The sequence below is a fragment of the Staurois parvus genome, unplaced genomic scaffold (genome assembly GCF_062004578.1).
Source record: "Staurois parvus isolate SC_StPar_1 unplaced genomic scaffold, SC_StPar_1.0 ptg000313l, whole genome shotgun sequence".
NCBI classification, from domain to species: Eukaryota; Metazoa; Chordata; class Amphibia; order Anura; family Ranidae; genus Staurois; species Staurois parvus.
The window spans coordinates 238427-253194 of record NW_028318109.1 but is presented as its reverse complement, the minus strand read 5'-3'; the positions used below and the strand labels follow the sequence as shown (position 1 = coordinate 253194).

The following is a 14768-nucleotide window of genomic DNA, read 5'->3' as shown; positions in this document are numbered from 1 at the left end:
GGTATCCATCTGTTTTGTTTTCTGTTCGTCTATCAGCTTGTGCGGCACAAACCGGGAATAGATCTTCAGCTTAACCAAATCTTTGTGGACGATGGTGCGCACTGTGTCATTGCTAAAGCCCAATTCCTCTGCCATCAATCGTAGAGTCAGTCGCCAATCTCGTGCCAGCATTTGTCACACTTGTTTGATCATGCCTGGGGTTCTACTTGTTGGAAGCTGACCCAAATGCGGCTCATCCTCAGTCATTTTCTTCCCATCACGAAACACATTTTCTGCTCACAGCTTCTGTTCCATACCATCACAAAAACATTTCATACCTTTCCATCACTGGTTTCCCCAATTTGTAGCAGAACTTGATGTTAACTCGTTGTTCCATTGCACTACCTCTCACACTGACTACATTTGACGGGTTTACCCTGACAGCCATTCGTACTCCATGATACTGTAGGTGGTGCTTCTCTGAAGAGCCATGTGCATGAGTGCAAACCTGGCTTATGTTGCTGTTGAGATATTATTCCATTCACTGAACATTTTATTTTCAAATAATTTTTTATTAGGAGTTTTAAGGTTTCTGAACAAAACATGTTATATCATTATATAGAAACATTCGAATACAAGGTTCACATAAATGAAACAACATATAGAATGAAAAGACGAGGTAATAAACCCCCACCAACTGGCTGGGAGTTCAAATTATCATAATCATACTTACAAGAGAGGTATTCTCATTGGATTGTGAACCTTATCAGTGAATATGAAAACATAAAGGAACTAAACAGGGGATGAAAAGGGGTATAGGAAAGTGTGAGGGGGGGAGATGAGGGCACCAATGAACTACAAATGTAGCATCTTATAAGGTTTAGGGTTTGTAATCAGACAATAGAACATTTGGGATGTTTTAGCAATCGAGACCAGTGTAATGTGAATTTGTGGTAGGAGGAATTTCGGAGGGCCGTTCTTCGCTCCATCTCACATTGCAAGTTGAGATCAGCTAGTAGGCGGGCTAATAGGGGGGGTGAGGTAGAACGCCATAGTCTCGTAATGTTAGTCTTTGCAGCTGCCAGGATGTGTATGATAATGATGCGTGAGCAAACGGGAAATTGATCTATCGTTAGATGAAGAAGGGCTAGCCCTGGATTAGGGGGTGTTGGGGAATCTGTAACTGAAGAGATTAATTGGAACACTTTATTCCAAAAGGACTTGAGGGATTTGCATGACCATAGTAAGTGGAAGAGCGAACCAGTGTCACCACAACGCCTCCAGCAATTTTGCGATTGCTGTGGGTAATAGATGGATAATTTGGCAGGGGTTAAGTAGCATTGGTGGAGAGTTTTCAAATAAGATTCCCAGTGGGAGCTACATTTCGGGGCTTTGTATGTGATGGAGAACGTCACTTGCCATGTTTGCGGGGTTGTTGGGAGAAGGAGATTTGTCTCCCAATTGGTAAGGGATGATGTATGAGTTATAAATTGTGCTTCAGAAAGTAATGTATAAAAGGTAGAGATTCCTTTCTTTGGATAAAAAGTTTTGTGGTAGAAATGGTACGCAGTAGCAGGGAAGTCTAATTCAAGTGGAATATGCGTGTTATGGAGCAAATGGGATATTCGCATATAAGTGAATTGTTCCGTATCGGGAATATGGAATCTTTCTTGAAGGGTCTGAAATGACTCGGGTTTATGATTGTTGTGAATATCTTGGATATAGCGTATACCCAACGTCTTCCAAGATGTTAGGTTCAAGTGGGGGGATAAGAAGTAAAGGGAGGAAATAGGGGTCGGGATTTGTAAATTAGTCTTATGTGAATGAGTGTAAGTCAGGAAGTCATGCCAAGCTGTCAGAGAGGCTTGGATGCATGGGTGAGCGTGTAAAGGTCTAATCTGTGTCGAACGAGGTGTAAATAATAAGTCTGTTAAGGTATTTGGCGAATACATAGCGGTTTCCATAATAGTCCATGTTTTTTCTTGGGTCGGGTGCCACCAGTAGTATAGCTTGTCCAATATGGCTGCCTGATAATAGGATTTCAAATGTGGGAGGCCGGCTCCGCCTCTGGAGGGCGGGCGTATCAGAAGATTTGTAGAGCATCTAGGCCGTTTAGAATTCCATAAGAATTTATTTAAGATTTTTTGAATTGTAGAGAAGAACGAGGAGGGTATAGGAACAGGCAATGTACGAAATATATATAAAATTTTAGGCAATATACACATTTTAATAGTAGCTATTCTGTCCAGCATTGATAGCGTGGTTGTACGTAGGTTCTTAAGCTCCTGTGGGATTGTGTCAAGAAGTGGCTGAAAATTAGCTACATAGAGTTGATTGGTTTTGGGAGTAAGTTTAATCCCCAGGTATGGGATATTATGTTTTTCCCATTTGAAAGGGAATTGTTTTGTAAGGAGGTTTTGGGTCCGAGCAGGGGTATGAAGGTTTAAAATTAAAGATTTGGGTTCGTTGAGCTTATAATAAGATACATCTGCATAGTTTTGTATGTGCATACGTATTGAAGTGAGTGATTTGTAGGGGTTTGTAATCATTAGAATAATGTCATCTGCAAAAAGGCTGATTTTGTGTTCGTGCTGGAGAAATTTAATTCCCAAGAAATTGGGGTCATTTCTAAGGTTGGATGCCAGTGGTTCAATGAGTAAAGCGAAGATTATGGGGGAAAGAGGGCAGCCTTGTCTAGTACCGTTAGATATTTGAAATGGCTGCGAGAGCGTACCGTTAGTGAGGACTCTAGCTGAGGGTTTAGAGTAGAGGGATAAAATCGCTGACAGCATCTAGTCCGTAATTCCCAGTTTTTGTAAAGTAAGTGTCATGAATTGCCAGTGAATGCGGTCAAATGCTTTTTCTGCGTCAAGAGATAGGAGAAGTGAAGGTTGTTTGTTCGATTCAAGGTGGTGTATCAATGATATAAGTCGTCGAGTTGCGTCAGGGGCTTGCCTACCTGGTACGAATCCCACTTGATCAGAATTGATCAACGTGGGAAGGTACGGGAGGAGTCGTTGAGCTATTATCTTGGCATAGATTTTTAGGTCCGTGTTTAGTAGTGAAATTGGTCTATAGTTCTGGACTAATTGGGGGTCTTTACCCGATTTTGGGATGGTAGAGATTATTGACTGCAGCATTTCAGGGGGGAATTCTCCTTTAGGGGCAACATAGTTATAGAGATCAGATAGGTGTGATTTGAGATGGGGCGCGAACATTTTATAAAATTCATTAGTAAAGCCATCATTTCCCGGTGATTTATTCATGGGGAGTTTATTTATGGTTTTCTCTATCTCTAAAGGTGAGATCGGGACAGAAAGGGAGGCTAGTTGGGAAGGTGTAAGATGAGGAAGCTCAGTATGACGTAGGAAGTTCTCGATTGACGGGTTCGTTGGTTGGGTTGTATTTGGGTCGTCTTTTATATTGTATAGGGATTGATAATAAGACGCAAATGCATTAGCTATATCTTGTGGGTTAGTCAATGGAACATTAGAAATTGGGTGTTGAATCTTGGCAATTTTGTTTTTAAGCCGTTTTTGTTTGATGGTTTTGGCAAGAAGAGAGTTAGTTTTATTGCCCAGCGCATAAAATTGGGATTTTGCTTTTTGGAGGTTAAAATCATAGGTGTGTAATAGAGTAGTGCGTAGTTTGTCCCTATCTCGGCTTATCGCAGCAGTTGTGGTAGCATTTGGATTCTGTTTATTGATATGTTCATTTGTGCGTATAGAGTCAAGGAGTTGTTCAATTTGCTGAGACCTTTGTTTTTTAATACGAGAATTCAATTGGATGAGAATACCTCTCATATAAGCCTTATATGTCAACCAAAGAGTGGTAACAGAGATCTCCGGGGTAGAATTAGTGTAAAAAAAAAGGTCATGTGCATCTAATATTAATTTCTGGTTTTCCGGGGTATTTAAAAGTGCAGAGTTAAGTCTCCAAATAGGTGGAATGGTCGACCTTTGGTTGTCATCCAAGACTATGGTGATCGGTGCGTGGTCAGACCAGGTGATAGTACCGATGCTGGAGGAAGTCACGTGTTGCAGAGTCCATTTATCAGTGATAAACATGTCAATTCTAGAATATGAGAGATGAGGGGGTGAAAAGTAGGTGTAATCTCTTTCCGTACCATGTTGGCATCTCCATACGTCGTATAGGTCATGGTCGTGCAGGAAGGGGTTGAAGTTAAGGTTACAGGATTTCTTACTAGAGGAAGAGTCTAGTAGTGAGTCACTGAGAACATTAAAGTCTCCGCCAATAATAAGTCTACCTTGTTGATGTTGGGAGATGAGAGTATAGAGTTTCCGATAGAATTTAAGTTGCTTACTGTTAGGGCCATATACGTTCACCAGGGTGTAAGAGATCTCATTAATTTGGCACGTCAATATGATATAGCGGCCTTGCGGGTCAATTAGTGTGGAGGTGAGTTTGAACGAAAGAGCGTCGTTAACAGCGATAATAACACCATTCTTCTTTTTGATGTTTGTTGCCATGAAGAGTTGAGAGAAGTGATGTAGATAGAGTTTAGGGACTTTTTCTGTGGCGAAATGCGATTCTTGTATGAAGAGTAGGTCCGTTTGAGATTTCCGGATTTCTCTTGATAGCATCGATCTCTTGAAAGGGGAGTTGAGGCCCCGCACATTAAGAGATGTGATGGTAATCATTCGTAAATGAGTTCTCGAGGTACAAATATACTTGGGGTGTTTTTTTTGCTAGTGTTCGTTACGGTCACGAGGGTGAAGGTTTGTGTCAAAAATGTATAGTCAGTGGTGCCATTGGAAGGGATGGGTGGGGAGGGAAAAATAACAGTAAAAAAATACTTGCACATAAAGCAAGTAAACAGTGTAGCCAGGATTGCTACATCAAAAAAAGGGGGGTCAAGCAGGATATGATCCTCGGATGGGTCATATCTAATCAAAACCTTGAATTTCAGAGCCATAGGGTTTAGGCCGATCGCCAGAATTAGGAGTATTCAGGTATCGCCTCCAGAGAAAAATACAAAGAGAAAGATGTAAACGCGGCTGGTGCCGCTAAGCCCTTCAGGTTGCTTCCATGTTTTGAACGGAACCAGGGTTGTTCTTCTGTGGATCAGCAGGTAAAATGCTCCAGGCCTTAAGGAAGTCCAAACCGGCCTCTAGGTTTTTAATAGTATAGATTCTGCCTTGGTGACGTACGATTAATTTAGTGGGGAATCCCCATTGATAGGCCATATTGTGGTTTCTAAGCGCTTTCGTGATGGCTATCATTTTTTTCCTGTTGGAAAGCGTGGCCTTAGATAAATCAGCATAAAGACGCAGAGTCGCATGTGAGGATGGGAGTGGAGGTGGATTTCTAGCCGCCAACATAATTTTCTCCTTAATATGGTAGAAGTGTATTCGGACGAGCATGTCCCTAGGAATGGTTGCTGACAAGAATGAAGGTTTAGGTAGTCGATGTGCTCGATCGATTATGGCCTCTACGTCAGAGAGTGTTGGGATTAACAGCTTGAGGAATTGATGTAGATATGGTAATAATGCTTCGTTAGATACCGTTTCTGGGATCCCTCTGAATTTAATATTATTGCGGCGTGATCGATCCTCTATGTCGGCCAATTTTAGATTGATTTGTTCGATGTCTGACGTGTGGTCAGAATGGGCATCAATCAAATCATTATGCGCTTCCACTATATCCGCTATGTTGGTTTCAATATGGCGGATCCTGCGTTCCTGTCTTTGCAGCAGATTGGTAATTTGGGTCATTGGTGCAGAAATATCGTTATGCAGAGTTTGGCGCAGTAGTGTTAGCATGTTCTTCATGGAGATTTCAGTTAGAGGTTGGTCTGATGCTGGAAATGTGTCTATGTCAGGCAGGGTGGGGTATGGTGGCTGAGGCGGAAGGTTCAGGGTCTGGCAGGTGTCAGCAGGCTCACTATCAAGTCGTGGCCTTGATTTAACTGGGCTGCAGGACGTGGGTGACAGTGGGGGTGACAACTCACCAGGGTCCCCTGGATAAAGCTGTTGCTGCAGCCTGGGATCCACAGGTTGGGATCTGTAGTCCTCCTCCTGGTTGCTGCAGTGTCCCTGCATGTCCGCATGGTGGCCGCCATCTTGGATTCCCAGCTGAACGGCCGGGAAGAAGTGGGTTAATTTCCCTGGTTGCCCCGGGCTTTTTTTCCTGCGGGGCATGTCCAGTGGCCTGCGGGCACCTTCCGGGAAGTGCCGTGAGTAGTTTGTTTTCCCTGGGGTCGTAGTGTGCCGCTTCAGCGCTGGCCGGTGGATGGAGCTGTGCTTATGCAGCGTCCATTCCCGAGCCGGCCGCGCATGCGCCCCCCACTGAACATTTTAGACACATTTCATATGCAGCCCCTAATATAATTGTAGCACCCTCCTAGATAGGTGCTAGATTAGGCAAATGTAGTTCTTTAGCTTTCCTGTAATCAGTGGAGCTGCTTGTGATTGCTCTGGTCTGCTCTAAGTTTCACAGGCTATGGGTTTGACTGCTTACACCATCTTCTAGATGGTTCTGGAAGGTAGTGGACTGGGAGAGTCAAATCTACAGTCTGCATATTTGTGTGGGCCCAGTCAATCATTGGGGTGCCCAGTAGGTGGCTGGAAGAGTGCATAAAAATGTGAGGCTTGAAGCAGAGGGGTTCTTGTCCAGGAGGAGAAGATCCCAGCCTGAAGGGCGACCCATGGTCACCCTGCACCCATCCAAATTCAATGCCTCAATGCCTCATCAAAAAGATAGCCATAGACCAAGGGTGTCAAACTGGTGGCCCTCCAACTGTTGCGGAACTACAAGTCCCATCTTGCCTCTGCCTTTGGGAGTCATGCTTGTAACTTTCAGCTTTGCAATGCCTCATGGGACTTGTAGTTACACAGTCTGACACCCCTGCCTTAGACTAATCATGTGCCTGGCTGTTAGTGCACTTGTTGGGGAAGGAACCTTGGGAGAAAATCAGCGGGCCCTTTCACGTGTGAGCACTACATAATGTACATTAAACCTACCAACCTTTGGAGTGTTGGAGGAAACCAATATGCCTAGAGGAAACCCATGCCAGCGCAGAGAGAACATGCAAATTCCATGCAGACAGTGTCCTGCAAAGTTTGAAGTGGCTATCAATTCAGATTTTTTTTTACTAAGTATTTAGATTCATAGTTACTATTTATAGCCATTAATAGGAACTTATGGCCATCTGCCTAGGGAAGATAAAAGGTCAGAAATCAGCTTTGAGTTCAAAGTAGACATTAGTCTAAAATATGCCTGTTCAGGGAATGGGTAAATTAAATAGGACTACTACCACTAAAACGGACCTCTTGCTACAGTGATACAGTTAGCAGCAGTATTGCTACAGGTAAATGTGACAGTTTTCCACTCTGGCTGGTTGTTAGGATGCCATCAGTTGCTAGCATCCTAGCAACCAGTGAGGCATCCTGGGGCCTTTCAGCTGTCAGCGGGGATGATTGCTGCCATTACTGCCCAAACATGGCCATGGCCATATTTGGTTAATGACAGCAACCCCCATCCTTGCTGACAGCTTAAAAACCAGCAGTCAGCAAGAGAAGCAAATGGATTGGCATATTCTTTAAGGTGTCATTCATCCTTATTGACAAAGGTCTGCATCACTATGTGGGACATTGAGACAAATAAAGGACAGTGTGGAAGTGTAGGTTGTGTTAGTTTACTGTTTAAATTTGTTTTTATGAATGAATAGGAATACCAAGTACCCCTTACTCATTTATGTGTGTGTAGGGGGAGGGGGGGGGGGTTCTTCTTCACATCAACCTGGGGACAACGGGCTTTGCCAAGGGGTGGGATGCCTTTTTTTTTTTGAACAGGGCCCCAACTGGAATTCACAACAGAACCTCTGATCTTTGAGGGAGCACCATGTACTGCAAGAGTGACATTTTAAAGTTTAAAAAAAAACAACACCTTGCCACTAACTTTCATTACCCCAACAGCTTCTTTAAAAAAAAAAGCCTAGGTACCCTCCAAAGGTCTTAAAAGGTCTGTGTATTTTTTTTTTTTTTGCAATGAAAACCAAACTGGTAGGGAAATGTCATTTGTAGGCAAACTAAATGTTTGTTTTTACTTGTAAATGTCACTTTTGCTGTAGTGCATTGTATACAATGGACAGGTAAACCACCCCAGAGACATGTTTAGGGCATTGCCCCATTTTATTCAAAGGAATTGGACATAATTAAAATTACTGCATACCACCCAAACAGTGTTTAAGTAGTTTTTTTTTTGCATTACTATATTCCCTGAGCAGTGCCTATCACTCCTTGCCATTTGTTTGACAATTCCTTATCTATTGACCTTGAAAATTCCTAGAACTGATTTTAAACATTCTGCTCCCATTGACTTCCATGGGGTTTGGAATAACGTTCAGAATGTTCGCACAACCTTCCGTGAACCAAACCCAGGTATGTTTGGCTCATCACGAGGAGCAGCACCAAAGTACTTTTTTACATGTACCATTTGAAATTTATGTTTGTTTATGTTATTTTTGTGCCTTTTTCTGCACACCTCTTGATTTGTGTGGGCAATGCCAACAGCATAACTGAAGGGGAGGAATAGTGGGCAAAACTGGCTGCAGAGAAGATTAACAAGGAGTCATCTTCTCTTTCTCTGCAGACTCTTAAATGTCGAACTGCATAGTTTAATGCTAAATGATACACTATTATGCCTCCAACAGCAGACTATGGTTTTGACAATAATAAAAAGGTAATATGGTTGGTGAATAGATGATTTACCTGTAAAAAAAAGGTCTCATTGTCTATGTGTGCTTAGAGTACCATGGTTTTAATGGGTTCACCATGCATTCATTTGTTTTATAGATAATAAATATGCTCATTAAAATACATGGATGTTAAATATTATGTTCATTAAATACTGTATATAAAATTACTCTTATATAGTCATTCTATCATATACGGCAAAGAGTATCATTTATTCCATAATTCACTAAGAAATGGGAAACTTTTACCAAGTTCCCTGCCTTTTGTGCTTTGTTTAATTGTATATTATATACTTATATTTATAAAGCCTGACTTCAGTGTCAGAAATCAGCTAGTCATATAAAAAAAATTTGACTTACCAGCAATATCTCCATAAACCCATACCTTATCACATATAAAAATATCTCCACACTAGTGCACAATAAAACCTTAACATAATTTAGATTCAAACTAACCAATATTCCTGGAGGTCCTGGTGGTCCTGGCTGACCATTATTTCCTGGTTGTCCAGGGTAGCCCCGATTTCCAGTTGGTCCATGTGGGCCAGTGGGTCCCATATCTCCTTTATCCCCTGATAGACCTGTTTTTCCTCTTGGACCTTGATCTCCTGGTATACCAGGATCTCCCTTAGAAAATGGTAGATAGGAAAACCTATGATTATTACTACATGACGCAGTATGCCAAAGATAATACACTAAGGAAAACCGAGATAAATAAACACGTCACAAAATATTATGATATTGAACTTTGAGTTATAAAGATTAAAAGAAGCAATGTATTCTTGAAAAATCTTCTGCTAAAAGGATACTCCAGTAAACTGAACTGTGGAACCTCTTCTGCACATTCTCTGATAAAAGATTAATCACTTTGTATGTGTCTTATTGTAATTCAATAGAAAGCTAAAACAAAACAATGGAAACATATATAGGTAATAAATAGTGTTGTGTACAATTCATTGCTTAAAGCTGCAATCCTGCAAATGCTATTTATCTTGTGACAGAGTTTGAATTCCGGAATCATCCTGAGCAACACATCCTTATAATTAGCTAAGGGAACAGCTGGTTTCCAGGATGTTTACAGGTCTAGTGTTGTTCCTGACAGTTCTTCATGGATTTTCAAAGATTACACCTGCAGTATGCTAACAGGACATTTCAATAACATTGACACTGTAGGATCTTATTGACCAACATCATCTACATTATTGGGCAAACATTTTTCTAGGAATTATATTGGAAAACCTATTGTAACCAAATGGTGCATGTTTTATTAGTCATGATAAGCTCAATTCACAAACCTAAAACACCTGGACTGTTATTTTTGGTTGAGTCCAATGAGATTTGAAAATTACAGACACATGTCTTATGATAAAGATCCTTGTCCTGGTGTTTCAGATTTGTGAAATGAGTTGAATTAGCTTTAATCTATAAATTGTTAATTCTATAAAATATGTTGAATTATTTTTATCATATAACATAACTGGTGAGCAGTGGGTTAATAGAATGCAAGAGTTCATTGGAACATTTCTTTTTGAATAAATGTGTCTGTCATGCACTCTTTCCTCTTTTTGCACCTCCACAGAGGTCATCATTATCTTCATAGTAAATGCTGTGGAAAGCTTTATCCTTTTTATTTATAGCCTTTGCCCAGACCATGTCCAGACTGCTGCCCCAGTATTGAAAGTTGTACATTGATACTTTGAGAATAGCTGTGCACAGCCCCAAATATTCTTCCCTGTGAAATTCTATAGCACCATATGTATTGCCATGTTAAACAGCTCTGGTTGCTGTGTAATAGCAAATGTAATCACATAGCAATGTATTAAAAAAAAAGATTTTCCAAATGTCATGACTTCCCCTAATGCAGGTGGTCAGGCACTATATCTAGCTTCTGTGTTTTTTTACCTATAGCAGCCCCCTTTCCCACAAGGCAAGCAGGCCTACCAGTATTTGGTTGCCCCCAGGACTTTTACACAATGCTATAGTGCCTTGTCTTCATCTGGCTGAGAAAAGCAAATAGGTACTTGTGGTTGGCAGACAGATTTAATGACAGTCTATGTATCAGGCAGGCAGAGTTCAGGGAATAGTCCAATCTGAGGTAGTCAACAAGGGAAAAGAGCTGATCAGGACAGACAAACAGGCACCTTGAACACATAATCAGCACTATCACAAGCATGAGACTGCAGGCTTAGCTGGCTTAAATCAGGTTTGGTTTCCACTCAGAGACTTGTCACATCAATCACCTTGCAGATGAACAGACAGACAGGGATGCATCACAGCAAAAACCAAAATGCTGGAGTAAGACCAGACGCTCTCAAAGAACAGGAATAAGTGAAAAATATTTGGCCACCGCAGGAAATAGCCTTCTGTTTACATTACACTGACTTTGAGAAAGATCTCAGGAGTTTAAAATGAATCTGAGATAACACTTTGTATGCACCAATTTGAAAAACATAAGACCTGCAGACTCTCTTACCCCATTTGAGTCTGTATGGGCATGCTGGAAATAGGCTTGCAATTATCAATTGCATATAAAATCTTACACTGAAATCAGCAAACTACAGATCTCTGATACACTATATGATCAAAAGTTTGTGGACACCTGATAATCTCACATATAACAGTATATGGCAAAAATTATGTGACACCCCCTCCTAGTTGTTGAGTGCAGGTGTTTCCAATGAAGGTTCTTGTTAATGTTACGGCATACAAAGAAATATTAAACAGCTGTGTGCTTCCAACCTTGTGATGACAGTTTTAGGACGTGACTGTGCCCAAAAGTCAGATCCAAAATGATATGGTTTGATGAGCATGGTGCGGAGAAACCTGTGTTCCTTTCACAGAGCCAGCAAGGGAGAATGTCACCAGCACACTGAGGATCACCAATATGGGTCCAAAAGTTTTAATGAACGATCACATAGTTACAGCAAGACAACATTTTGGAGTCTCACAGGACCCCTTCATTAGGCATATGATGGTCACATAGAAAAGACAAGAAAGCGGCAAAAAAGTTGTGCAAAAAGTAAAAAATGAAATTAGAAAAATAAAAAAAGCTGCTAGCAAAACAATCAGATCAATTGTGTACAAATAAGCATAAGTAAATTGCCGCACTACATCATCATTGTCAAGATAAATGCATAAATAATGAAAATTATATAAATGAAAATAGCAACAAATAATCAAGTCCCAATAGGAGAAAGATGTTGTCTATATATCTCACCCACAGTAGGAGCTGGGGTTGCTCTCGAGAATAGATGACATCCTCCTCCCACTTAGCCACAGACACGCTTTCCAGTGGAACCTGTTATAGCCCCAACGTGTTGTTCAGTTGTGTATTAATGCTCATGCTTTTGGAATGGCATATTAAGCAAACTCATAGATTGTAGGTGTGATGGCCAGGTGTCCACAAACTTTTGATCATATAGTGTAATTTCAGGAATATGAAAAGGACTTGTACTAGACTGAGATCTTGAAGCTGATTGGAGTTAATATTATTGATTAGCTGCCAGATGACTCTGGGCCCTGTTTACTGCATGGCACTCTATCCTCCATTGAGGGCTATAAGAAAAGTGTGACACCCCACTTACTCCATGCCGCTATAATGTCAAATAAACACAGTCAATGACTGTGTAGCACTACCTCACTGGTAATATTAGGTCTTCTGCTCATTCTCCAGCCCTAACTGGAGTCTCACTCTTACTGACACCACTGTTAAAAGATAAGGAAATTATATAGGTTGACCAAAATTAAAAGATAACACAGTGAACCATTATTTCATTATGAACACAAGAGAAAACAATGCAATACAAATATAATTCAATTAACCGGGGGACCTTTTAAAAATTGACTCAGCTTGCACTGCAATACCAACAGCATAAAAAGTAGCTATCTGACTGGGAGATTATGCCCCAAGTGACTGTGGAATGGCCAACAATAAGAACTGCTGGACAGTACACTTGAGGGCTCTCAGGCTGGAGGGGCTAGGCTTAGCCTGGAAAGTTTGTTATACTATCAGCAAACCAGTTCTGCCACCAGGCAGGCCACAAGATGTGAACAATTCTTTAACCACTAGCCTACTGGGAACTTTTACTCCCTTCCTGCCCAGGCCAATTTTCAGCTTTCAGCACTCTCACACTTTGAATGACAATTGCGCGGTCATGCAACAACTGATATGAAAGGTTTATAATTTTTGGGAGGCAGATAGAGCTTTCTTTGGTGGTATTTAATCACCTCTGGGTTTTTTATTTTTTGCTAAACAAACCAAAAACCACAGAAATGTTTGAAAAAAAAACTTTTTTCTTAGTTTCTGTTATAAAATTTTGTAAATAAGTGATTTTTCTACTTCACTGATGTGCGATAATGAGGTTGCAGTGATGGGCACTGATAGGCTGCAGCAGGGGTGGACTGACAACTCATTTGGCCCCTGGGCAATAGGGGATCATGGGGCACCTGTGTCCTTGCCCAAACTCAAAAAAGCCTATGAAAAAGGTACCAAGGGCATCTCATGGGGCCCCCTACTGACCCCGGGCCCTCGGGCAGTGCCCGAGTTTCCAAATGGTCAGTCCGCCCCTGGGCTGCAGTGAAGGGCACTAATAGGTGGCAGTGATGGGCACTGATGAGGAGGCACTGGTAGGTGGCACTGATGGGCATTGACAGGCATCACTGATGGGCACTGAAAGGCAGCACTCATATATGGCACTGATAGGTGGCACTGATTGGCAGCACTGACTGGCACTGATAGGAGGCACTGACTGGCACTGTTAGGTGGCACGAATGCACACTGATGGGCGGGCACTGATAGGTGGCACTGATAGGTGGCACTGATTTGCAGCATTGGTAGGTGGTACTGACTAGCACTGATAGGTGGCACTGACTGGCAGTGATAGTTGGCACTGAAAGGCAGATCAGATGGGCACTCATTTGTGGCATTGATGTGCACTGGTAGGCACTGATATATGGCATTGATGTGGCACTGATGGGCACTGGCAGGTAGCATTGATGGGCACTGACAGCTGGCATTGATGGGCACTGACAGGTGGCACTGATGGGGCTGCACTGATCATCAGGGCACTGATCATCAGTGCCCTGATGATCAGTGTACATGTCCCCTCTGAGTATTGCTGATGACCAGCTCTCCTCTCCTCATGAGCTGTCAGCTCTAGAGGAGAATAATGCCGATAACTGGCATTTCCTTATTTACATGCGATGAGCTGTGATTGGACACAGCTGATCACATGACAGAGCTGACGTCATTGGCTCTTTCCACTGAACATTGATCCACTGTGTCTCAGGGACACAGCGCACCACTGATCGCCACGCTGTGTGCCCCCGGGGGTGCGCATGTGCGGTTAGAGTGGGAGGACCGTCATATGACGTCCTACCAGAACGAGAGAACCACCCCGCATCCGTCATTTCCTTATATGGCAGGTGGGAAGCGGTTAAAGTTAACTTTATGCTCCTAGAGTTCAGAAACAATTAGATGGAAAGTTGGACTCAGTCAGTGGGTGTACCACTATAAATCAACTAAGCTAAGACAGACACATATACAGGAAGGGGAGTGCAATGCAGAAAGAGGATTGGCAGCAGTTAAGATTGAGATGTCATGCAGTAACTTGTAATGCACACGGCAATCAACGTAAGTAGACTGGATTTGTGGCAGCTTGAGTTGCAGTCTGTGGTATTGATAGCTGCAGCTTTTAGTAGTAAATAATGGCTAATGTGTTTGACCCCTATAGGAGAACATTGTCAGTGTACAGTGCTGGTTCAGTTGAGTCTGTGGAGTGAATGAAAATTAGTGGTTGATTATGACATCTATGTGGGTTAAGGACCCTCTCACCCAATCCTTATGCAGTAGTCCTTAGAAGACTATGAACTGTCCATGCGGTGGTGGGCCTCCTTAAATGACAATGCACCTCCCCACCTAACTCCCTTTCTTTGCTCTCTTTTCAGTTTTGAATACTATAGTTCCAGGGTGTAGAACTATAGTATATAAATATACCCCAGGCACCTTGAGGGTGTCTGGGGTATATTTATGGGAAAAGGGGTAGAAGTTGAAAGCACTATGATTTCAGATTTA

General features: G+C 42.0%; 1 protein-coding gene across 1 annotated transcript in view; it reads right to left on the bottom strand.

Annotated features, from left to right (window-relative positions):
- The window catches only part of LOC149457567 (uncharacterized), a gene marked incomplete at its 5' end in the record, with an annotated part of 278900 nt that overhangs the window by 72867 nt on the left and 191265 nt on the right, over positions 1–14768 (bottom strand). Inside the window, one exon of the mRNA XM_089683530.1 lies at positions 9152–9322. Coding sequence (XP_089539656.1) covers positions 9152–9322 — 171 coding nt within the window. The remainder of the gene's footprint in view (positions 1–9151; positions 9323–14768) is intronic.